The 25,069-nt window shown below is 42.2% G+C and overlaps 1 protein-coding gene across 1 annotated transcript; it reads left to right on the top strand.

Moving 5' to 3' along the window:
- The first annotated feature begins 1,412 nt into the window (after window positions 1–1,412).
- On the top strand, window positions 1,413–24,800 carry LOC112231052 (sodium channel subunit beta-1-like). Its single transcript, XM_042312262.1, has 6 exons — window positions 1,413–2,991; window positions 13,431–13,597; window positions 18,172–18,409; window positions 21,457–21,598; window positions 22,816–22,887; window positions 23,136–24,800. Exons 1-5 carry the CDS (start codon window positions 2,940–2,942, stop codon window positions 22,880–22,882), a joined length of 666 nt encoding a protein of 221 aa, XP_042168196.1. The 5' UTR covers window positions 1,413–2,939; the 3' UTR covers window positions 22,883–22,887; window positions 23,136–24,800.
- The last annotated feature ends 269 nt before the right edge of the window (window positions 24,801–25,069 follow it).

Here is a 25,069-nt window from a genome sequence, read left to right as displayed (position 1 = left end):
TTGTCATGGTAATGGCGATTGTCTCAAGTTCAAGAATTACCAAGTAAATGCCAATATTCTGAATGATGTAGCCATACTATGCCACTTATATGGCTTTCATATATAATTTATATTTATATTTATATAATGACCCCCTTACCAACAGGCCCACTTTTACCACATTCTTGCCTGCATACAACTTTTACACCTCTCTGTACATGCCGGCATGCCGGGGACAAGTGGTAGTAGTGGTGTGCAGATGTGGGTGGGTGTTTATTTGAATAAATCCATTATTCATTTGTTTAGGCATGTCCTAAGAAGCGTTAATCGACTAATAAAATGCATTTTCAAAAGAAGAGAATAGCATATTTTGAGTTTAATTAGGCTTATGTTACAGGTGCTGCCATGCGCCATCTACATGAAATCAATAGTTTGTTATTTTGTTAATTAAACAGACAAGACACACCTACCTGATCACATTCAACACACATATTCACTGAGTTTATAAAACATTTCCATGCATTTTTCATGACATAGACTGACCAGGTGAATCCAGGTGAAAGCTATAATCCCTTAAGGATCAGACCCTTTTATTCAATTTTTGCATAAAATGACATACCCAAATATAACTGCCTGTAGCTCAGGACCTGATGCAAGGAAATGCATATTATTGCTACCATTTGAAAGGAAACACTTTGAAGTTTGTGGAAATGTGAAATTAGTATAGGAGAATATAACACATTAGATCTGGTAAAAGATACTACAATAGAAAAATACATGCACGGGCTCAAACTGTAGAACCCAGTTCATACATTTGAATATAAAATGGATTTTATCAAACAAAACTGTGCTACATTTTATCTCTGGGACCCTCAGGATGACAAATCAGAGCCAGATTACTGAATGTAAGCACATAATTTACCTTCAGAGGTGAATGTATCAAACCAGTTGCCTTGATAAAAGTTGTTTGTTTTGTTGTGAACTCTCCTTAAACAATAGCATGGTATTTTTTCACTGCAATGGTTACTCTATATGCATATCCTTGCTTCAGGTCCTGAGCTACAGGCAGTTAGATTAGTGTATGTCATTTTATGCAAAAATTGAACAAAAGGGTCTGATCCTCAAGTTAAAAGCATAGTGCTTGCCAAACCCGCCTCAGCGTTATGCTACGGCTCCGTTTCATAGGCCTATAGGCTCGGATTTGCCCATTTTACACTTATAATAGGCCTATACAGTATGTTCAAGAAACATACGTGGGTTTTGCATGGGATGGAAACAATACATTAAATAATCGATGCCATCACATCCACATACCTCTCCTATCATCCCTCTCCATTCCACTGCTGCAATACACTACTCCTCCCCTCCTCCCATTCACCTCCCTCCCCAACCTCTCTTTGCGCTCCCTGTCCCAAAGAGTGATATAGCCTAGATAGCCTTCCGAAGACCATGTCATTTCGCAGGCTCATCCGTTTTTCCCCTCGGCGCTCGGGTCACCTATTCAATAGCAAATTATGTTGAAAAAAAAGCCGGTTCGTATGCCTACTGTGGATATTATTTGAAAGTGCCTAGAATGAGAATCTTCGCGTATTTTTGCTGAACTGTGCCTCGCTTTCCGCGCAGCGGCAGGTTTCTCTCAAAGGCACCGAATTGCCTGGAAGGCAACAGTCGACACAAAACCTTGGAGTAGACGCAATGGAGAATTTAATCTAAAGAGGGACCATACGGGGACCATACCATTTCCCCATACCACACACGGGGAAAGACACAAAGGAATAAGAGGGACCATACGTAAGGACAGATATTGCTCATAAACGCAGCATATCTTTTTCAAATGTGAAGTGACCAGATGTGGAGAAAATCACGAATTTAATTCGGTTTTTAATTAGGCATTTTTATTAATGAATTCGGTGGGTTTGTATAGTCATATCCAAAAATATATCGGAAAGTAGCTTAGTATGGTATCTATACGACCACTGCTATAATAACAAATGGTACAAAGTTAGATCGGTCAATAGGCCTGCTGTAAAGTTATTTCTCCATGCCTTCTTGGCCACAATCTCTCTTAATTGTTTTCTATGGAATGACCTGTTATCCTGACCTGTAGGGACCAGTGTTACCAACAACAAAACAATAATAATAAAAACATGCACCGGTTTATTGGTATGAACAAGAACAAAAATGTAAGTAGGCATACTGCAAGTTCTCTGGATAAGCGCATCTGCTAAATGACTCAAATATAAATATAAAACATCAATGATCATAAGTGTTGTGGAAGGATTTGTTGATGGACCTGCATCTTTATTTTTTGCAAATATAACACTTTTTTACATTGAATAGTGCATTACATCACCCAAACTCATTACACAATTATCTGTCTTCCGTGATATGCACAAATTTCATCAGACACACTAATGTTGTTTTCTACTTTCTGAGCCTAAACTCAACATGTCTTCCTGAAAAATCTAATCGTAAAGAATCACTGATCATATCAGCTGCTAGTCCATTTACCACGTTTCTTTTTTCTGTGTCCAGCCAGTCACATTGCCAACCAATGCGTCCAGATTATAAATAGTTGAACAAAAGCTTTAAATTAACAACCAGGTTTACTGAAACCTGAGGCGCAGACGGATGCCCCCCAGGCCGAGCAGCAGCTGAAGAGGAGGACAAAAAGGTTACTCTGACTGCGCCTCACCAGAAGAGGTCCTGCCTCAGATCTCCTCTCTCAGACTGGTTGGGACGCTCCAGTTGAGTTTTCTTTTACTCATCCTCACCGGAGTGAGAGAGTGAAGACCTTTTGAAGACCCAGAGGTTTTTACTGTGGGAGCAAATTTATTTGGAGTAGCTGATAATAGACGGAGACCTACAGTCTTGCGTTGTCTTTCCCTGTCTGTGGGGTGTGTGTGTGAGAGTGCTTGTGGGTTGGCACCAGTGAGAGCATCTCCCTTCCCAAAGCCAGGATGTCTGCAGTTCAGCTGCTGCTGGTCCCACTGGCGCTGTGGGCTCTGCAAGGTGAGTGGGCAGTGGGTGTTTGTCACGGCCACAGTCCAGTCTTCACTCTTTGTTTGTTCTTATAGGGGCCAAGTAGCATAGAGGCCCAGTACTGTGGGATAACCAGAGTGGCCATGCTGTGTGCATGGTCAGCTTTTGAGAGGAGAAGGGTGTGTGAATCTTTGTTGGTTTAGCCTTAGTTACAGGGACTCTGACTGTTATAGTAACACTGATTGTTAAATAATAGAGATACAGTATATTGAATGTCCTGTGCACTGTTTAACCAAGTGTTCCTTCCCATTGACTGCAATAAACAAGACCCATGTGTACTTCTCTGTATATATATGTGTGTGTGTGTGTTTCCCTAATTTTGCCGGAATACTCACTAAAAGCTTAAACCAGCTGTTCTTGTTTTCAGAGCGAATAACGAGATGAGATGAGGCCATGCGTTGGAGTTAAAATGGAGGGCTCATTAGCGGCAGCATGGAACAGTCTAGAACAGTGTAGATTAGTACCTGTACTCACTGTTGCTTAATCTGCCACACAACCCCGCTGTGTCTACCCCCCTAGCATCGGGGAGAACAGAATGGACTGTGCTGTGAGGTGTGCTTCACTATGGTATGCATACAACAAATCTATTACAGTATGCACAAATGCGTTCTGAATCCATATTACATGTACAGTGCTGTGAAAAAATAATTTGCCCCCTTTCAAATTTTCTCTCTGTTTGCATATTTTTGATACTGAATGTTATCAGATCTTCGACCAAAACCTAATATTAAATAAAGGGAACCTGAGAGAACAAATGACACAACAATTACATACTTATTTAATTTATTTCATAAACAAATTATGCCACACCCATTGCTGACAGTCGGAAGTTTACATACACTTAGGTTGGAGTCATTAAAACGAGTTTTTCAACCACTCCACAAATTTCTTGTTAACAACTATAGTTTTGGCAAGTCGGTTAGGATATCTACTTTATGCATGACACAAGTAATTTTTACAACAATTGTTACAGACAGATTATTACACTAATTCATTAACTGTATCACTAACTGTATCACAATTCCAGTGGGTCAGAAGTTTACATACACCAAGTTGACTGTGCCTTTAAACAGCTTGGGAAAATTCCAGAAAAATTATGTCATGTCTTTAGAAGCTTCTGATAGGATAATTTACATCACTTGGGTCAATTGGAGGTGTACCTGTGGATGTATTTCAAGGCCAACCTTCAAACTCAGTGCCTCTTTGCTTGACATCATGCGAAAATCAAAAGAATTCAGCCAAGACCTCAAAAAGAAAATTGTAGACCTCCACAAGTCTGGTTCATCCTTGGGAGAAATTTCCAAACGCCTGAAGGTACCACGTTCATCTGTACAAGCAATAGTATGCAAGTATAAACACCATGGGACCACGCAGCCGTTATACCGCTCAGGAAGGAGACGCGTTCTGTCTCCAAGAGATGAATGTACTTTGGTGCAAAAAGTGCAAATCAATCCCAGAACAACAGCAAAGGACCTTGTGAAGATGCTGGAGGAAACAGGTACAAAAGTATCTATATCCACAGTAAAACGAGTCCTATATTGACATAACCTGAAAGGCCGCTCAGCAAAGAAGAAGCCACTGCTCCAAAACCGCCATAAAAAAGCCAGACTACGGTTTGCAACTGCACATGGGGACAAAGATTGTACCTTTTGGAGAAATGTCCTCTGGTCTGATAAGACAAAAATAGAACTGTTTGGCCATAATGACCATCGTTATGTTTGGAGGAAAAAGGGGGAGGCTTGCAAGCCAAAGAATTACCATCCCAAATGTGAAGCACGGGGGTGGCAGCATCATGTTGTGGGGGTGCTTTGCTGCAGGAGGGACTGGTGCACTTCACAAAATAGATGGCATCATGAGGGAGGAAAATTATGGGGATATATTTAAGCAACATTTCCAGACATCAGTCAGGAAGTGAAAGCTTGGTCCCAAATGAGTCTTCCAAATGGACAATGACCCCAAGCATACTTCCAAAGTTGTGGCAAAATGGCTTAAGGACAACAAAGTCAAGGTATTGGAGTGGCCATCACAAAGCCCTAACCTCAATCCCATAGAACATTTGTGGGCTGAACTGAAAAAGTGTGTGCACGCAAGGAAGCCTACAAACCTGACTCAGTTACACCAGCTCTGTCAGGAGGAATGGGGCAAAATTCACCCAACGTATTGTGGAAGGCTACCCGAAACATTTGACCCAAGTTAAACAATTTAAAGGCAATGCTACCAAATACTAATTGAGTGCATGTAAACTTCTGACCCACTGGGAATGTGATGAAAGAAATAAAAGCTGAAAGAAATCGTGGTGGTGATCTTAACTGACCTAAGACAGGGAATTTTTACTAGGATTAAATGTCAGGAATTGTGAAAAACTGAGGTGTATGTAAACTCCCGACTTCAACTGTGTATAAAATTGAGCACACAGCCATGCAATCCCCATAAACAACCATTGACAGTAGAATGGCCTTACTGAAGAACCCAGTGACTTTCAAAGTGGCACCGTCATAGGATGCCACCTTTCCAACAAGTCAGTTCGTCAAATGTATGCCCTGCTAGAGCTGCCCCGGTCAATTGTAAATGCTGTTATTGTGAAGTGGAAATGTCTAGGAGCAACAACGTCTCAGCCACAAAGTGGTAAGCCACACAAGCTCATAGAACGAGTGCTGAAGTGTGCAGTGCGTTTAAATCGTCTATCCTCAGTTGCAACTACAGAATTCCAAACTGCCTCTGGAAGCAACGTCAGCACAAGAACTGTTCATCAGGATCTTCATGAAATGGGTTTCCATGGCCGAGCAGCTGCACACAAGCCTAAGATCACCATGCGCAATGCGAAGCGTCGGCTGGAGTGGTGTAAAGTTCGTTGCCACTGGACTCTGGAGCAGTGGAAACGCGTTCTCTGGAGTGAATCAAGCTTCACCATCTGTCAATCCGAGTTTGGGGAGTGCCCTTTCCTGTTTCAGCATGACAATTCCCCCGTGTACGAAGCGAGATCCATACAGAAATGGTTTGTCAAGATCGGTGTGGAAGAACTTGACCGACCTGCACAGAGCCCTAACCTCAACTCCATCGCACACATTTGGGATGAATTGGAATGTAGACTGCGAGCCAGGTCTAATTGCCCAACATCAGCGCTCAACCTCACTAATGCTCTTGTGGCTGAATGGAAGCAAGTCCCTGCAGCAATGTTCCAACGTCTAGTGGAAAGCCTTCCCAGAAGAGTGGAGTTATAGCAGCTAAGGGCGGACCAACTCCATATTAATGCTGATGGTTTTGGAATGAGATGTTCGACGAGCAGGTTTCCACATACTTTTGGTCATGTAGTGTATCTGTTTGGGCTTCTTGTAGTCAATTTGCTGTCTTCAAATTATTTGTAATAACAGTCCCATCCCCCGACCAATTTGCTGAAGAACAAAATTGTCACCATGCGGAATCTAGATAATGATCCCAACTCTGTGTGAAAAAGCTGCATGTTTCTAGTTGAATGGATGTACACACATTGCCTGGCTACCCAAACTCCTTGCTCCGGCCAAATGCTACACCACGACCACGGACGTTAGTTTCTTCTCCGCAATTAGTCTGGATCTGAGTACCTCCCAGACGATTTCTAGAACGCTAATGAATTCTTACCATTCTGATGTGGGTAAAGCAGCATTTGGAGAATTCGTCATTGGCTTTGTTACTCGGATTGGTTAGAGATGATCCAATCGCTGATGACTTTTGTACACCACCCCTCATTTTGACGTCACCACAAACGACTTCAATGATTGCAGTCAGACTGAAGTGTGTAGTGAACAGAACAGCGGAAGAATTCAGAGGAGTCAGGTAATTACGCACACGTGGCCCTAACTATTACAGAGTGGTGGTGAAAGCACAAATCAGACAGAAGGTTTTCTGATGCATGGTCTGATCTATGAGAGTACAGTGTATACTGTATGTGTGTATTTATGTATAAGTACGTGCTGTGTGGTTTTGCTTCCGTGTCGCATACTTTGTTTATGCTGAGGCTCTGAATACAAAAAAGGAAGCATTTCCTTAAATGGGAGATTTAGGGGGAGCTTATCTCCCCAAGCCAAACTCTGTCCCCCTCTCACCCTGCCCCTGTAAACGAAACAACCGCTGCCACCACTTGTTGTCCCAAATGTAGGACACACAGTATGCCCCACCATGTCCCCATCTAAACCTGCCCCCGTTAGCAGTACCCTCAGGACACACAGTTTACCCTCTCTGGCAGCACTACAGCCAAATCTCTTAAAATGATGTCAGTGCGGCAAAAGAATGGGGGGGGATGGAGAGAATGGAGAGTTGCTGCACAAAGAGAGCTGCAGAGTGATGGAGGACAATGAGACCAGGTTGAAAAAAAATGTTTTTGAGAAAAAGGGAGGGGGGGGAGGAAGAGAGAGAGAGAGAGAGAGAGAAGGAGGAGGAGGAAGAGAGAGGTTGGGGTGGAGGTATGAGTGTTATGCAACAGCACTTGTGTAACAGGTAAATAAAGCATCCTGTCTGTCTGCTGGACCGACCAAGTGAGGGCAGCCCAAAGAGAGACAGGGTCTGGCGTGCTGTGCACATCTGTACCCATTCAGGGAGAGAAGATGAGAGAGGACAGAAAGGGAGACAGACAATGGGTGATGATAAGGACAGACGGACAGAATCCTCAAATAAGTCTGGTCTTCAAATATATGAGAGTGAGGTAGATGAGAGTTGGACAGGCAGATGAGAGTTGGACAGGTAGATGAGAGTTGGACAAGCAGATGATTGAGACAAGTACATGGGAGTGAGACAAGAAGACCAAAATGGGCCAACCTCGTTTTCCCCCAATATGACTAAACTGTATACTACCTTGCCTCGTTTGCCCTTGCTGTTGACAAGTGTAAAACATAAAGACATATCAACTCTAAAGACGGGCAGCCTTGAGGAATCCTCGCTGTTAGAGAGACCAGCACAGGCCCATAGACCCATATCCTGTCAAATGGACGAGCAGGAATTGCTAGAGGATGAGGTTAATGTTAGTGGAATACTGGAAGTGGCAAGCCTCTCCAAACATCTCAAGCACTTTGGATGAGATCAATTCAATAGTTCATAGCTTCAATTAAGATCAACGTAATTTCTTCACTTGCCCATTTCAAATAGCCTGCCCAAAGGCTATCCTGATTGATGGACTGAAATTGTGTGTGCTAACATCTGGGATAGGAAGACTGAAAATGGAAATGCAGCAGCCATTTCACTGATAAGATCATTCATATACTTGCAGTTGTGATCTGGTTCAAGCTTCTCCTAGGTGTTCAGAATAAAATAAATTATTCAAATCTGTAAATTTGATGGAAGGTGTAATCTACCCGTTTAATATAATCCGCTAATCTGGACCATGACTAAATGTTCTAATCACACACACACACACACACACACACACACACACACACACACACACACACACACACACACACACACACACACAAACACACTTGATAGATAAACTGATTGTTGGTCATAGAGCCTCTATTCTTGGCACTCTGTTCCTAGTCAGTCTAGACAGGCAGGCACCACTGATGCGGGGTCCTCCGTAAGAGGGGACATGGCGGCTTCTCTCCCTCTTTCTCTCTGGGTCTGCCCATGAGTCAAAGCAGTTCAGCCTCAGGTTGAAGCAGTTCAGCCTCAGGTTGAAGCAGTTCACACACAAAAACCTCCACACACACACATACATACACATACACACACACAAACAAACACAAACACACAGCCAGAGTATTGGGCCTGGAGACATGGAGAGGGGAGGATAGTGCTCCAAAGTAATTTCCTGATGGGTGTCTCACGACAACACACACACATCTGAGTGTGTGTGTGTCAGAGACCGAGACAGAGTGAGATAGGCAGCACGAGAGAGATATGGAGTTGAGCAAGGGCAGACAAGGATAAATGATCACTAGTGGGTTTGGTATCCATTAAGCAGGGAGGTAGTGATTTACTGGAGAGCATTTAGTTCACCAATATACTTTAGTCTGTTTCAAAGTTGGATAAATGGCCCTACTAGATAGATATTAGACAATAAACACTGCAGGCTGTGTCCCAATCGACAAGATGCTGCCTTTTGAGCATTTAAAGGCAGGACGGTGTTTCTATAGATGCGTCTTTTAGGGCATGTGACATGCTCTCTTTGCCTGAACTGATAGAAGTCCCCAGACTACACTTCAATGTACAGTACTATGGACAACTCCTTCCCTGGAGATTCTAATTCAAATATAGAAAAAGCCTAGGGGAGTGTCAATAGGCCATTTTCAGCACAGATCCAAGAATTCTTCAGGCATCCTCAAATGCAGTCACTTCACTAGCTGCCAGCGACACTGGTCTAGATGTGTCAATTCCTCTGAGAAAATGAATGCAACAGTACATTACACGTATTTGTTCCTATGGAAAGTTCCTTTCTTGGTTAGTGTCCAGGGACATGTCATGGATGTGTGCTAATTCCCCAGGCCGAGGGTGTGTATGCATCTCCACTGTGAATGGGTGATAACCTTGTCATGGAAACTGACGTGATCTGCTTCCCTTCTGTCTCTCTCTCTCTTTCCTTCGCTCTATAGATCCCTCTTTCATTCTCTCTCTCCCTCCTTCACTCTACTGTAGATCACTCTCTTTTGTATTTTCTCTCTGCTTTTTCTTTCTATCTCCTCTCTGGCTCAGAGAATGACCTCCATCCATCCTCTTGCAATCCCTTCCGTTCCTAACAGTTGACTTACCAACATCAGTCTGTAGGGACTGACAGATAGACAGCCTTTTCAGGGACTGAACTATAACTCACCATTTTGTATTGTTGCATTCAGACTGAGGGCATTCAGTAAATTGATATCAACGGCTAATCCCCGCACTGGCTCCTCCTAATCTAATCTGCAGTTTCTGGAATATTAGTTGCATAAGGCGAATCTCTGCCCAACCGTCAACAGATTACGCAACGGATTTGGATATTGTGCTCTGTGTCTGTCACATTACCGGAAATTAGTTTGCAGAAGGTTGATGATACAGTTGAAGTTGGAAGTTGACATACACTTAGGTTGAAGTCATTAAAACTCGTTTTTCAACCACAAATGTCTTGTTAACAAACTGTATTTTGGGCAAGTCGGTTAGGACATCTACTTTGTGCATGACACAAATAATTTTTCCAACAATTGTTACAGACAGATTATTTCACTTATAACAATTCCCGTGGGTCAGAAGTTTACATACACTAAGTTGACTGTGCCTTTAAACAGCATGGAAAATTCCAGAAAATGTCATGGCTTTAGAAGCTTCTGATAGGCTAATAGACATAATTTCAGTCAATTGGAGGTGTACCTGTGGATGTATTTCAAGGCCTACCTTCAAACTCACTGCCTCTTTGCTTGACATCTTGAGAAAAACAAATGAAATCAGCCAAGACCTCAGAAAAGAAATGTTAGACCTCGACAAGTCTGGTTCATCCTTGGGAGCAATTTCCAAATGCCTGAAGGTACCACATTCATCTGTACAAACAATAGTACGCAAGTATAAACACCATGGGACCACGCAGCTGTCATACCGCTCAGGAAGGAGAAGCGTTCTGTCTCCTAGAGATGAACGTACTTTGGTGTGAAAAGTGCAAATCAATCCAAGAACAATAGCAAAGGACCTTGTGAAGATGCTGGAGGAAACAGGTACAAAAGTATCTATATCCACAGTAAAACGAGTCCTATATTGACATAACCCGAAAGGCCACTCAGCAAGGAAGAAGCCACTGGTCCAAAACCGCCATAAAAAAGCCAGACTACGGTTTGCAACTGCACATGGGGACAAAGATCGTACTTTTTGGAGAAATGTCCTCTGGTCTGATGAAACAAAAATAGAACTGTTTGGCCATAATAACCATCATTATGTTTGGAGGAAAAAGGGGGAGGCTTGCAAGCTGAAGAACACCATCCCAACCGTGAAGCACGGGGGTGGCAGCATCATGTTGTCGGGGTGCTTTGCTGCAGGAGGGACTGGTGCACTTCACAAAATAGATGGCATCATGAGGTAGGAAAATTATGTGGATATATTGAAGCAACATCTCAAGACATCAGTCAGGAAGTGAAAGCTTGGTCGCTAATGAGTCTTCCAAATGGACAATGACCCCAAGCATACTTCCAAAGTTGTGACAAATTGGCTTAAGGACAACAAAGTCAAGGTATTGGAGTGGCCATCTCAAAGCCCTGACCTCAAGCCTATAGAACTGAAAAAGCATGTGCGAGCAAGGAGGCCTACAAACCTGACTCAGCTACACCAGCTCTGTCAGGAGGAATGGGGCAAAATTCACCCAATTTATTGTGGGAAGGTTGTGGAAGGCTACCCGAAATGTTTGACCCAAGTTAAACCATTTAAAGGCAATGCTACCAAATACTAATTGAGTGTATGTAAACTTCTGACCCACTGGGAATGTGATGAAAGAAATAAAAGCTGAAATAAATAATTCTCTCCACTATTATTCTGACATTTCACATTCTTAAAATAAAGTGGTGATCCTAACTGACCTAAAACAGGGAATTTTAATTAGGATTAAATGTCAGGAATTGTGAAAAACTGAGTTTAAATGTACTTGGCTAAGGTGTATGTAAACTTCCAACTTCAACTGTAGGTCACTGAGTCTGCACTTTGTTTGGATGAGTCTACCCACTCTGCATGTTCTGTTCCTCTCCTCTCGCTGTCTCTGCTATGAACAGCCGGCAGCAGCATCCACTCCTCCCCACTGTGCCTCTCATCACTCCTCTTCAAACAACGGCCGGCCACTGTTTGTGTGTCAGCATTATGTCCAGTCTTGTGACCTCCCCCAACCCCCTTCCAACTCTCTAATTTGCTGGATGATATGGTGGTCGTGTGAAATGTTGGTCGTGTGAAGTGTTATGGGTCCTCATGTCTGTGTTTCTTCAAGGTCCTTTCCTTTCTGAGCAGTCAAATCTTGCCATCCCAGTCCCCTTTCTACATGTCTGTCTGCATGGGCTATCTCCCGACCCCCTCCCCGTGTAGAAGTAGCTGATGTGATTAAACTGTTGTGATGTTAACTTTCTCTCCTCCTCCCCCTCTCTCTGCAGTGAATCAGCAGGAATTACACCTGTGCCCTCCTCTGCCTCTCCTAGAAATGGCTGTTAACTCTCTCTCTCTCTTTCCTCCCACCTTCTTTTCCTCACTCTTTCCTTCCTTCCCTCCCGCCCTCCCTCTGTTTCTTCCTCTTTCTCTGCAGTATTCTTCTCTCTCTATTCTGTCTCTCTCTCTCTGTCTTCATCTGTATCAGCATTCAGTGTTGCAATATTTCTTTCAGAGAGTTCTCACGTTGGTGCATATCAGGTACTGTAGTATATTATGAATGGTGACTATGAAATTCAACCAAACTATGCATTGGTTTATTTTTCAAGTCACTTTTCATCTGCCAGCCTGTGCAATGTGTATCCTGTCCCCTCATCTCATTACGGTTGAACAAATCACATCGCCAGAGGTCAAAGCTGAAAATAGCCCGAGATCATTGGTTGAGAGCGATGCAGGTGCAGATGCCTTTGTGGAAACAGCAGGGTGCAGTGTGAGAAAGAAACACTTGCAGTTACAGGTGTGTTGCTCTCGGCCGATGTACAGTATGTGACATTATGGCATATATAGACTTATGCGTCTATATATGCAAGTAGCTTACTTATATATACCTCGCAGACAGGCTGCAAGGAGACTAGCATCGCTCACTGCGATCTGTTTATTTCCCCTCAATTTCTATATCCAGGTCACCCTTAGCCATTGTAGCTTGTTTGGCTAATTCGTCAATAGACTATATGAATCTGAAAAAAAAAACACAATTGACCAAAACGACAACAAAACATATATTAAAATTATGAGTGGAAATAAATAAAAAATGCAAGAATTTATGCTCTGATATTGAAAAAAAGACAAGCATGCTATGAGCGATAGGAGCAAGCACGCAGAACAAAAACTCTTAATTATATCATTACCATATCATTATCATATTATCTGCCAATTCAATTGACAAGCATTAGGAGACAGTGATATTATCTCAATACGTTGCAGGCAAACTAGAGCGTTGGTCTTGTGTCAGCCTGTTCTCAAGCCATGGATCAACGAACAAGGATCATCACCCATGATGGCTCTCAGGCTTACTTCAGATTTACTCGTACACTGCACTCCATTTTAAGTGAACGTGGTTATAGTGACCAACCGTTTATAGTGATCAAATTATCGTGCTGCACGGATGTGACCACTGTAAAAGAGGAGTGCACTCCCACTGGGACTGGATGTCAATTCAACGTCTATGCCACGTTGGGTCAACGTAATTTCAATGAAATGACGTGGAAACAACGTTGATTCACCCAGTGTGCCCAGTGGGCTGTAAAGCCAAATATCCATGGCTAACTGTATGTTTGTTGTACTTTCTCTCTCCTCAGCATCTCTATGCCATGGAGCCTGTGTGGAGGTGGACTCTGACACTGACGCAGTGGTCAGCGAAGGCTTTAAGCTGGGCTGTATCTCCTGTAAGATGAGGGGCGAGGTGCCCGCCGAGGCCACTGTTGAATGGTCCTTCATGCCCAAAGGGGAGAGCGAGTTCACAAAAGTGAGTAGACACAGATCCATACGGACAATAGTGGGATATATCCCAATTATCTCTCCTCCTCGCAGAATGTGCACCTGTTCACTTCCCGTCATTGATTTAAAAGGAAATGACTGGTAGAATAAGTATGGGGACTCCCACTAGCCAGACTGCAGTGCTTTTACATTTGTGAGAAGTAGTGAATGAGTGCACACTTCAGGGGAAAATACTTATTGTTGAGACACACCTTCGATTCTCCACATTTCTCCTAAACTAAAAAACACTATTGGTTGACCTAGCTATCTATGGCTAAGCTACTCGTGATGTATTGCTTGTTTGTTTTTTGCTTTTTACACAGCTTTGAGATGATGAAAACCGCTATAAAGAACATAACAAATAAATTATTAAAGTGTGCACTCGCGCACTCACCGACATGGATTTAAAGGATTGGATTGGTGTTAACATTGGCTAGAGGGGGTTTCCACAGCTGTTAAATCCATGACAGGGAGTGTGCAAGTGCACAATAAGTGATCCCTCCCAGCAGAGTTTAAAAAGTATCCCCATTCATTCTGTGGGGATCGACCCCACGGAGTGTCAATGAGGTAGCTAAGCAGGTTGACTTGTCTGTTGTATCAGCAACAAAGGCAGGCCTTTTAGTTTCAATTTGGAAACAAGGTTTCATACGCAATTCATGAATGTTAGAGCCCCACTGAACACAATGACTACCAAGTCATCACACCAATGGGTGCTGTACAATGGAGACACATCAAGATAGATCATTTTAACTCATTCACTAAAAAGACAAAACACATCAATCAAAACAAGCATGGTTACATTTCATACACAATTTCTATGTCAGCTAAACAAGTACTCTCTTCTCCAGTGAAATGGGAGCTATCATTTATCATGTGAAAGAGCATCACAGCCATGCATTTTTCACGACAGGCTCTTTTCCTCAGTGTCAGATGTAAACATACACAACTTTCCCTACAAGGAAGGAGTCTGTTCCAACATCAATACAGGGTAGCCATTAGCTATTAAATCCCTCCAGCACATAACAGCATACATGAGGAGAGAGATCCCATTAGCTCTGTTTGTTTCTAAACAGCTAATGCATCAGGAAGTGATGCAGGCAGGCCGTGACTAGGACGGCCTCAACAAGGGCTCCTGCTGGGAGTGGCCGCAGCCAGTTGCCTGGTTTGACACTACAATATTTGGAAACTGTGAAACAAAAGTTTGGATGTTAAGTGGTGAATCCGTTTTAGACCAGTGTGCATAACTAAAACAATCTCTTATTGATAGCAATGCATGATTTACATTAGTTATTGTGTGTACATATCCATACAAGTTAGGATTCAGCCCTCAGTTACTACAACATGCTGAGCATAATGCTGAAAGCATACAGTGCCTTGCGAAAGTATTCCGCCCCTTGAACTTTGCGACCTTTTGCCACATTTCAGGCTTCAAACATAAAGATATAAAACTGTATTTTTTTGTGAAGAATCAACAACAAGTGGGACACAATCATGAAGTGGAACAACATTTATTGGATATTTCAAACTTTTTTAACAAATCAAAAACTGAAAAATTGGGCGTGCAAAATTATTCAGCCCCTTTACTTTCAGTGCAGCAAACTCTCTCCAGAAGTTCAGTGAGGATCTCTGAATGATCCAATGTTGACCTAAATGACTAATGATGATAAATACAATCCACCTGTGTGTAATCAAGTCTCTGTATAAATGCACCTGCACTGTGATAGTCTCAGAGGTCCGTTAAAAGAGCAGAGAGCATCATGAAGAACAAGGAACACACCAGGCAGGTCCGAGATACTGTTGTGAAGAAGTTTAAAGCCGGATTTGGATACAAAAATATTTCCCAAGCTTTAAACATCCCAAGGAGCACTGTGCAAACGATAATATTGAAATGGAAGGAGTATCAGACCACAGCAAATCTACCAAGACCTGGCCGTCCCTCTAAACTTTCAACTCATACAAGGAGAAGACTGATCAGAGATGCAGCCAAGAGGCCCATGATCACTCTGGATGAACTGCAGAGATCTACAGCTGAGATGGGAGACTCTGTCCATAGGACAACAATCAGTCGTATATTGCACAAATCTGGCCTTTATGGAAGAGTGGCAAGAAGAAAGCCATTTCTTAAAGTTATCCATAAAAGTGTCGTTTAAAGTTTGCCACAAGCCACCTGGGAGACACACCAAACATGTGGAAGAAGGTGCTCTGGTCAGATGAAACCAAAATTGAACTTTTTGGCAACAATGCAAAACGTTATGTTTGGCGTAAAAGCAACACAGCTCATCACCCTGAACACACCATCCCCACTGTCAAACATGGTGGTGGCAGCATCATGGTTTGGGCCTGCTTTTCTTCAGCAGGGACAGGGAAGATGGTTAAAATTGATGGGAAGATGGATGGAGCCAAATACAGGACCATTCTGGAAGAAAACCTGATGGAGTCTGCAAAAGACCTGAGACTGGGACGGAGATTTGTCTTCCAACAAGACAATGATCCAAAACATAAAGCAAAATCTATAATGGAATGGTTCAAAAATAAACATATCCAGGTGTTATAGAATGGCCAAGTCAAAGTCCAGACCTGAATCCAATCGAGAATCTGTGGAAAGAACTGAAAACTGCTGTTCACAAATGCTCTCCATCCAACCTCACTGAGCTCGAGCTGTTTTGCAAGGAGGAATGGGAAAAAATGTCAGTCTCTCGATGTGCAAAACTGATAGAGACATACCCCAAGCGACTTACAGCTGTAATCGCAGCAAAAGGTGGCGCTACAAAGTATTAACTTAAGGGGGCTGAATAATTTTGCACGCCCAATTTTTCAGTTTTTGATTTGTTAAAAAAGTTTGAAATATCCAATAAATGTCGTTCCACTTCATGATTGTGTCCCACTTGTTGTTGATTCTTCACAAAAAAATACAGTTTTATATCTTTATGTTTGAAGCCTGAAATGTGGCAAAAGGTCGCAAAGTTCAAGGGGGCCGAATACTTTCGCAAGGCACTGTATACTCAAAAACAATAAAGGCCCTAAACAATTATGCATCAATAGCCGCTAGTAGGGGCCTCGTATTCCATCCAGTAACTTCAAACAAAAGAAAGCTCAGATTGATCTCGTGAAACCGAACCCCAAGGAGAGGTCAGGGCTGGAGGTCAAGAGCAGAGTGACAGGAGTTAGACATCTGACCATGCTATTCAGCCTGTTTTTTCATAGGGGTCAAGGGGCAGAGTCAGAAGACCTTTAGGCCTGTAGACCAGTCACTTCACCTGTCACTGTAGGTGGTCTTGTGTGGCTCATTTGGTAAGAGTGTGGCACTAGTAACCTCAGGGTTGTTGTTCGATTCCTTCTGGGGTCACATATTCTAAAATGTATGCATTGTCTAATACAAATCTCTTTGGATTAAAATGTATACACTAAATGATATATTATTATATCGTTTTACTGTAAAAATAAGAATCCCTGTTATAGACATGCATGCTGGACCAGGAAAAACACTGCACATGATACTTATAACTCGTTGATGTAAATTACTTAAGTAAAAATACTTGGATGTTTTTTTTTACTCCATACGTTTTCCCTGACACCTAAAAGTACTCGTTACATTTTTTGAATGCTTAACAGGACAGGAAAATGGTCTAATTCACACACTCATCAGGATAACATCTCTGCCTCTGATCTAGCAGACTCACTAAACACATGCTTCGTTTGTAAATTATGTATGAGGGTTGGAGTGTGCCCCTGGCTAGCTGTACACTTTAATAAAATAAGAAAATGGTGGAGTCTGGTTTGTTTAATATAAGGAATTTGAAATGATTTATACATTTTCTTTTAATACTTAAGTATATTTTAGCAATTACATTTACTTTTGATACTTAAGTATATTTAAAAGCAAATACTTTCAGACTTTTACTCAAGTAGGATTTTACTGGGTGACTCACATTTACTTGAGTTATTTTCTCTTAAGGTATCTTTACTTTTACTCAAGTGTGACAAGTGGGTGCTTCTTTCAACACTGCTTATACTGTACAAACCAAACTGCTTTAGAAATGACTTAATCTTTTTTTGAAATCACTCCATAATAAAATCATAACAGAAACAAAGTACCTGATTGAGCACTTAGTCCAGAGATATGAGCCCTTGTTAGTCCAGAGATACGAGCCCTTGTTGATGCAGAACATTGGTGCTTTGATTAAAGTGCTGCACAGATTTCATCCAGTAATGTAAAAATCCTAATATGATCTGCCCAGCATGAGTGTGTTGGCTCACCAAACCCTGTCTCATATAACCTAGAATCGAAACTAAATAATCTTGTCCAAGCCAGAATAGCAGGATCCTCGATGTACACCCCTGGACAGGATGCTAGTCTATCGCAAGGCCTTTCCCCAAATACATCTCCTTAATGCTTTAACAGTCTTTGGTATGACATGACCAAGGTTCAAACGGCCTACCTTCTAATCTCAGGGCATACGCTCTAACTACAAGGCCAATCCAAACTGATATGCTCCATTTAACAGGGAAACAGCATATTAGTTTGGATTGCAAGCTCACCCCCCCCATTGTATTCTCCGATAGATCTACAGCTACGAGGATCTAATGAGCGACATCCCGGACGAGCGCTTCTACGAGCGTCTGGACTGGAACGGAAGCAAGAAGACCAAGGACCTGCAGGACGGCTCCATCTACATCCTGAACGTGACGTGGAACGACACGGGCACCTACCGCTGCATCTTCAACCGCACCCTCACCTTCACCTCCTACGGGTTCCACACTGACGTCACCAAGATCGTCCACCTCAACGTGGTGCCAAGACGTAAGGCTTTGGCTTTAGGGTTCACAGGGTTAGGTCTAGGTCTAGACACAAACGAACACACACACACACAAACAGTATAGTAGACACACACCCTCATCTGGGGATAGGGGAGAGGGAGAGCAGAGGGGAGGGTGGAAGAGAGGGAAATACTGTAGTACACTCAGATCACCCTTGTGAAAGTAGTGCCTTGACATAGGCGTACTTACACCCTGCATGGAGAGGGTGAAGAGTTGGAGGGGAGAGAGGTGGTAGGGTAGCGGGGTAGAGGGAGGGAAGGAAGGAAGGGAAGAGAGGGCAGGAGTTGACCGACACTCAATGTCCATGCCTGAATTGACAAAAGTGGCAATATTGTCCAAGCGGATGATGAACAAGGTGCATGAGTTATATGATTTTGATTTAGGGTCAGGGTTAGATGGCCCATGGTAGGTTGGACCATGTTCCAAAATGGAAGCATTGATGTCAAAATCAAGGACCATATGACAGAGGGGCGAACAGGAAACAGTCATACATCTCATTATCTACACAGCTGTTGATGGATGGTAAGTAGTAGTAGCCCCGTCACAGAGGCGGCCAGAGCTGTCATTAAGTCTCATATCTTACAATCCAAAGGCTCAGCCACAGCCACGCCAATGATTATCCAACAGATCACTGTCAATGACAGCTGACCATTAAGTAGATACTGTATCAAAAAAGACATACAGTAGAGACATAGATACAGTGCCTTCAGAATGTATTCACACTCCTTGTGTTTTTTGGCCCTGGCCTACACACAATACCCCATAATGTCAAAATAGAATCATGTTTTTTTTAAACTTTTTTTTAAATATACAAAAATGAAAAGCTGAAATGTTTTGAGTTAATAAGTATTCAACCCCTTTTTTATGGCAAGTTATGGCCTAAATAAGTTCAATAAACATTTGCTTACTAAGTCATGTAATACATTTCATGGACTCACTCTGTGTGCAAAAATAGTATAACATTTATATTTAACCAGGTAGGCCAGTGGAGAACAAGGTCTCATTTACAACTGCGACCTGGCCAAGATAAAGCAAAGCAGTGTGACAAAAAACAACAGAGTTACACATAGGATGAACAAAAGTACAGTCGATAACACAATAGATAAATCGATATACTGTGTGTGCAAAAGGAATAAGGAGGTAAGGCAATAAATAGGCAATAGTAGCAAAGTAATTACAATTTAGCAAATTAACACTGAAGTAATAGATGTGCAGATGATGTGCAAGTATAAATACTGGTGTGTAAACGAGCAAAAAAGTAAATAAAACAATATGGGGATGAGGTGGTTGGGTGGGCTATTTACAGATGGGCTGTGTACAGGTGCAGCGATCGGTAAGCTGCTCTGACAGCTGATGCTTAAAGTTAGTGAGGGAGATATAAGTCTCCAACTTCCGCGATTTTTGCAATACGTTCCAGTCATTGGCAGCAGAGAACTGGAAGGAAAGGCAGCCAAAGTGGGTGTTGGCTTTGGGGATGACCAGTGAGATATACCTTCTGGAGTGAGTGCTACAGGTGGGTGTTGTTATGGTGACTAGTGAGCTAAGATAAGACAGGGCTTCACCTAGCAAAGACATAGATGACCTGGAGCCAGTGGGTCTGGCGACAAATATGTAGCGAGGGCCAGCCAACGAGAGCATACAGGTCGCAGTGGTGGGTGGTATATGGGGCTTTGGTGACAAAACGGATGGCATGGTGATTTTGTAAATGACATCGCCGAAGTCGAGGATCGGTAGGATAGTCAGTTTTACGAGGGTATGTTTGGCAGCGTGAGTGAAGGAGGCTTTGTTGCGAATAAGGCACGAAAGTAAAACTGCCCAAAAAATGTGGCAAAGGAATGAACCTTTTTATGTCCTGAATAGAATTATGTTTGGGGCAAATCCAACACAACACATCAGAGTACCACTCTTCATATTTAAGCATAGTGGTGGCTGCATCATGTTATAGGTATGATTATCCCCGGAATGGACTAACAAGTTTTTATTCAGATAAACAGAAACGTAATAGAGCTAAAAACAGGCAAAATCCTAGAGGAAAACCTGGTTTAGTCTGCTTTCCAAAATAATTCCCTTTTCAGCAGGACAATAACCTAAAACAAGGCCAAATATACACTGGAGCTGCATACCAAGACGTCATTGAATATTCCTGTGGGGCTTGGTCACATTTTTTTACGTAAATCGGCTTGAAAATCTATAGCAAGACTTGAAAATGGCTTTCTAGCAATGATCAACAACCAATTTGACAGAGCTTGAAGAATTTAAAAAACATTTATGGGAAATGATTGTACAATCCAGGTGTGCAAAGCTCTTAGAGACTTCCCCAGAAAGACTCACAGCTGTAACCGCTGCCAAAGGTGTATTGACTCAGGGGTGTGAATACATATGGACATGTAAATTAGCCATTTCTGTATTTCATTTTCAATAAATTTGCAAACAGTTCTAAAAACGAGTTTTCGCTTTGTCATTATCGTGTATTGTGTCAATGGGTGAGACATTTAAAAAGATAAATGTAATCCAAATTTGAATTCAGGCTGTAACACAACAAAATGTGGAATAAGTCAAGGGGCATGAATACTTTTCTGAAGGCACTGTACTGCTTTAATGGACCTACTGTACTGCTTTAATGGACCTACTGTACTGCTTTAATGGACCTGCATTCGGATTAAGGATTTTTCTCAAGAGAGGAGCGGTCAAAGACTTCCAAGAGCTAAATTGCTTTCATAATCCTACGTAATATTTTAAAAGCTCCCACAAAAGGTTGATGCAGTGTCTCTAGAGTATTGGGTTTAGCAGCAAGCTTAGTCAACTCACCCAGTACTTGAAGTCAATCCAACAGTTTTAGTTGAGATTAATGTTGACCTTGAAAAACTGGTCCATTTCCAGTGAAACACTGAACCCTTGTGGATGTCTGGGGATAATTGGTTCATCATGTTTTATGAGGCATCAGAAATTCAGACACCTGTATATTTTCAGTGAAATAGCTTCTAATTAATTAAGGCGGTCTCCTTCTTAACTCCTAATCTCTTTCTCTAGTGACCAGGGGGATAGTGTCCATCTTGTCCGAGGTGATGATGTATGTCACCATCGTTGGGCTGCAGGTATGGCTGGTGGTGGAGATGATTTACTGCTACAGGAAGATATCAGCGCAAGGCGAGGAAGCATTGAGAGAGAGCGCGTGAGTAAACACACACACACTGGTCCAATTCATCACAGACACACACACACACTTACACACTTACACACTTTTTCCTCAATCTTCCTCTGAAAATATTTTCTTGCTATGTAATTTCCTAGCTAAAACTGTTACATTCCAACTGCCTCTCTCTATACTCTTTCCAACTGCCCCTCTCTATACTCTTTCCAACTGCCTCTCTCTATACTCTTTCCAACTGCCTCTCTCTATACTCTTTCCAACTGCCTCTCTCTATACTCTTTCCAACTGCCTCTCTCTCTTTCCAACTGCCTCTCTTTTCCAACTGCCTCTCTCTATACTCTTTCCAACTGCCTCTCTCTATACTCTTTCCTACTGCCTCTCTCTCTTCCAACGGCTCTTTCCTACTGCCTCTCCTACTCTCTCTCTATACTCTTTCCTACTGCCTCTCTTCTTTCCTACTGCCTCTCTCTATACTCTTTCCTACTGCCTCTCTCTATACTCTTTCCAACGGCCTCTCTCTATACTCTTTCCAACGGCCTCTCTCTATACTCTTTCCAACGGCCTCTCTCTATACTCTTTCCAACGGCCTCTCTCTATACTCTTTCCAACGGCCTCGCTCTATACTCTTTCCAACTGCCTCTCTCTATACTCTTTCCAACGGCCTCGCTCTATACTCTTTCCAACGGCCTCGCTCTATACTCTTTCCAACGGCCTCTCTCTATACTCTTTCCAACGGCCTCGCTCTATACTCTTTCCAACGGCCTCTCTCTATACTCTCCTACTGCCTCTCTCTATACTCTTTCCAATGGCCTCTCTCTATACTCTTTCCAACGGCCTCTCTCTATACTCTTTCCAACGGCCTCTCTCTATACTCTTTCCAACGGCCTCTCTCTATACTCTTTCCAACGGCCTCGCTCTATACTCTTTCCAACTGCCTCTCTATACTCTTTCCAACGCCTCGCTCTATACTCTTTCCAACTGCCTCTCTCTATACTCTTTCCAATGGCCTCTCTCTACTCTTTCCAACGCCTCTCTCTATACTCTTTCCAACGGCCTCTCTCTATACTCTTTCCAACGGCCTCTCTATACTCTTTCCAACGGCCTCGCTCTATACTCTTTCCAACGGCCTCGCTCTATACTCTTTCCAACGGCCTCGCTCTATACTCTTTCCAACTGCCTCGCTCTATTCTCTTTCCAACTGCCTCTCTGCCCCCCTCTCTCCTATTCCTCACTCTCAGGGCGGATTACTTAGCTATAGCTTCGGAGAGTAAAGAAAATTGTGCAATCGTGGCAGTGACCGAATAGCACTGGTAGGTTTCCCCTCCTACTAATCCATAACTGGACTCTTGGCCGTTCATTGTCTGTTCTTTCCTTTACTCTTGTTCTGTCACTGATGGGAAGGAACTCATATCAGCACCCAGAACCAAATCAGCAACATTTGAATGTTAAAGGAGAAGTTCAGGATTTTAAAACTTGATATTAGATGGTTTCTCCCCGTAAAATATAACTTCTCCTTTAATAGTGGATTCATGGCATCTAAGTTTTGTTTTCATTTCAGGTTAAATAATGGCTCGAAACGACAAATAGCTCTCGATAGCCCTTCAACACTTCCATTATGACACCATCTCATTACCCCATCCAGGAGGAGCAGCCAAGAGGCTTGTCCAGAGAACAGATGGATGACATGTGAAACAGCCGATGGAAAAAAAAGGACATTACTGTATTTAAATGCAAATATACAGCATGAGTGTACTATCGAGCAGTACTATAATATCAAAGAGAGTTGTATATACAGTACGTATGCTTAATTATGCAATCCAAATCTTCATTGTAATACTCCTACATTATATTAAGTTAGTTCATACATAGTAGTGATACATCATAACCATTGGCATTAATATGTTTCTAAAGGTCAATTTCAGGATTCTAAAGTGTGCTTGTATCAAAGCAATTAGAGATCAGAACTCAACTGCAATCTTACTTGGCTTCAGTAGCCGGTCTTGATCAGACCTTCAATGGCTATTATGCGCAGATCCAGACTAGCCTACTGTAGCTAACTATTTATCTGTAGCTAACTATTTATCAATGCAATGGAATCCTTTTCACATAACCGGTAGGTCTCATTGAGATTTCGCGAGAGAAAAGGACGGTTGTGATTCGATGGACATTCATTTGGACATCAGCTTGTGAGGGTTGCTTATGTCAGACGACTTAAGGTAATGATCATGGTCAATTCCTCAAAGCTATAATTATCCACCAATGTATCCTTCTAGAAAGTGTCACATCATAGCAGTGCCATTTTTAAATGTTGAGACTATCATTCTACCGGTGTGACTGGAAACCTCCATACATTATACATATATTTATTGCAGTATAATTGCATTCTCTCCATATTTCATTAATGCTTCATTTGCTAGAATATCCTGACCATATTTACAACAACCAAGGGCATGTGATATTAGCTACCATTTTACTACCGTGGGAAACTACCACAATTTGTCCAGTGTGTCTGGAGCAGGAATGTCTGTGACTGGTCGAAGACCTGAAATGGTTTAAACAAGATGCTAAACTGGTTTAAAACAAGTTATTTAATGAAGATACCTAAATGTGAGCAGAAACTATACTATATACATAGTGTTGGCTTAGTGCTCATATCGATCAGTCCCTATGGAGCAGAGTACAGTGAGCTGCTATTGAAAACCGACATCCCTGTCGTTCCTATTTGGCAGTCAATTCTGAATTCTACCTCCAGGGGCAGCATAACACTGCCTAATGTGGACTGCCATGTTGCATGCATACTTTCTTGTGGAATGTCATTGGGATCTGGGTTTGCTACATTTGAAGTACAGAAAAGTGAAAGAATAATAGGATTGTTATCGCATGATAACTGCAACGCGTGAACAAATGATCATTCATTAGAATTCATGTTCAAGATTTTGAATGATTCAAAATTCCTTTTAATTTTTTTTTAAAAACGTCACACCAATTTGGTCAGGTTAGAGTTTCTATTCACCTTTCACAGAACTTCAACATTAAATAGCGGAATATATGTTGGAAAAAACAACAGGCTTAAAACAGGGAATAATCTACTTCTGCTGTAATTCAAAATGTTCACTGAAGAGTTGTTGTTGCTTGTCAAAACAGTCAGCTTTATACCATAATACAATTGTCATGTGAGAATAGAGTAGGCTTTATGTCTGGTTTATTAAATCTAAACAATCTCTACCGTGTCAGATTTGTATATTTGGGGAAATGTTTGTGGGAACTTTTCAGTCCCCTTCGCACGCAGAGAGAGACAGCGTGTAATGATATCATCTAAAGAGCATAGGGGCTACTGAAGTGTGGGACAGAAATGGCCTGTTGTACTGGCATGCAGTCACATGTTGTATGGCTGTCAATGTGCTGTGGCTAACCTCATGATAGAGTAGCTGACTGGAAACTGGTGATGTCCCAGTGATGTAACATTTCCAGGAAATTGACGGGCTCACTGGG

This window comes from Oncorhynchus tshawytscha, linkage group LG03 (genome assembly GCF_018296145.1).
Source record: "Oncorhynchus tshawytscha isolate Ot180627B linkage group LG03, Otsh_v2.0, whole genome shotgun sequence".
Taxonomy (NCBI): Eukaryota; Metazoa; Chordata; class Actinopteri; order Salmoniformes; family Salmonidae; genus Oncorhynchus; species Oncorhynchus tshawytscha.
Note: the sequence above shows the minus strand (reverse complement) of the source record. Positions and strands in the feature narration are given on the sequence as shown.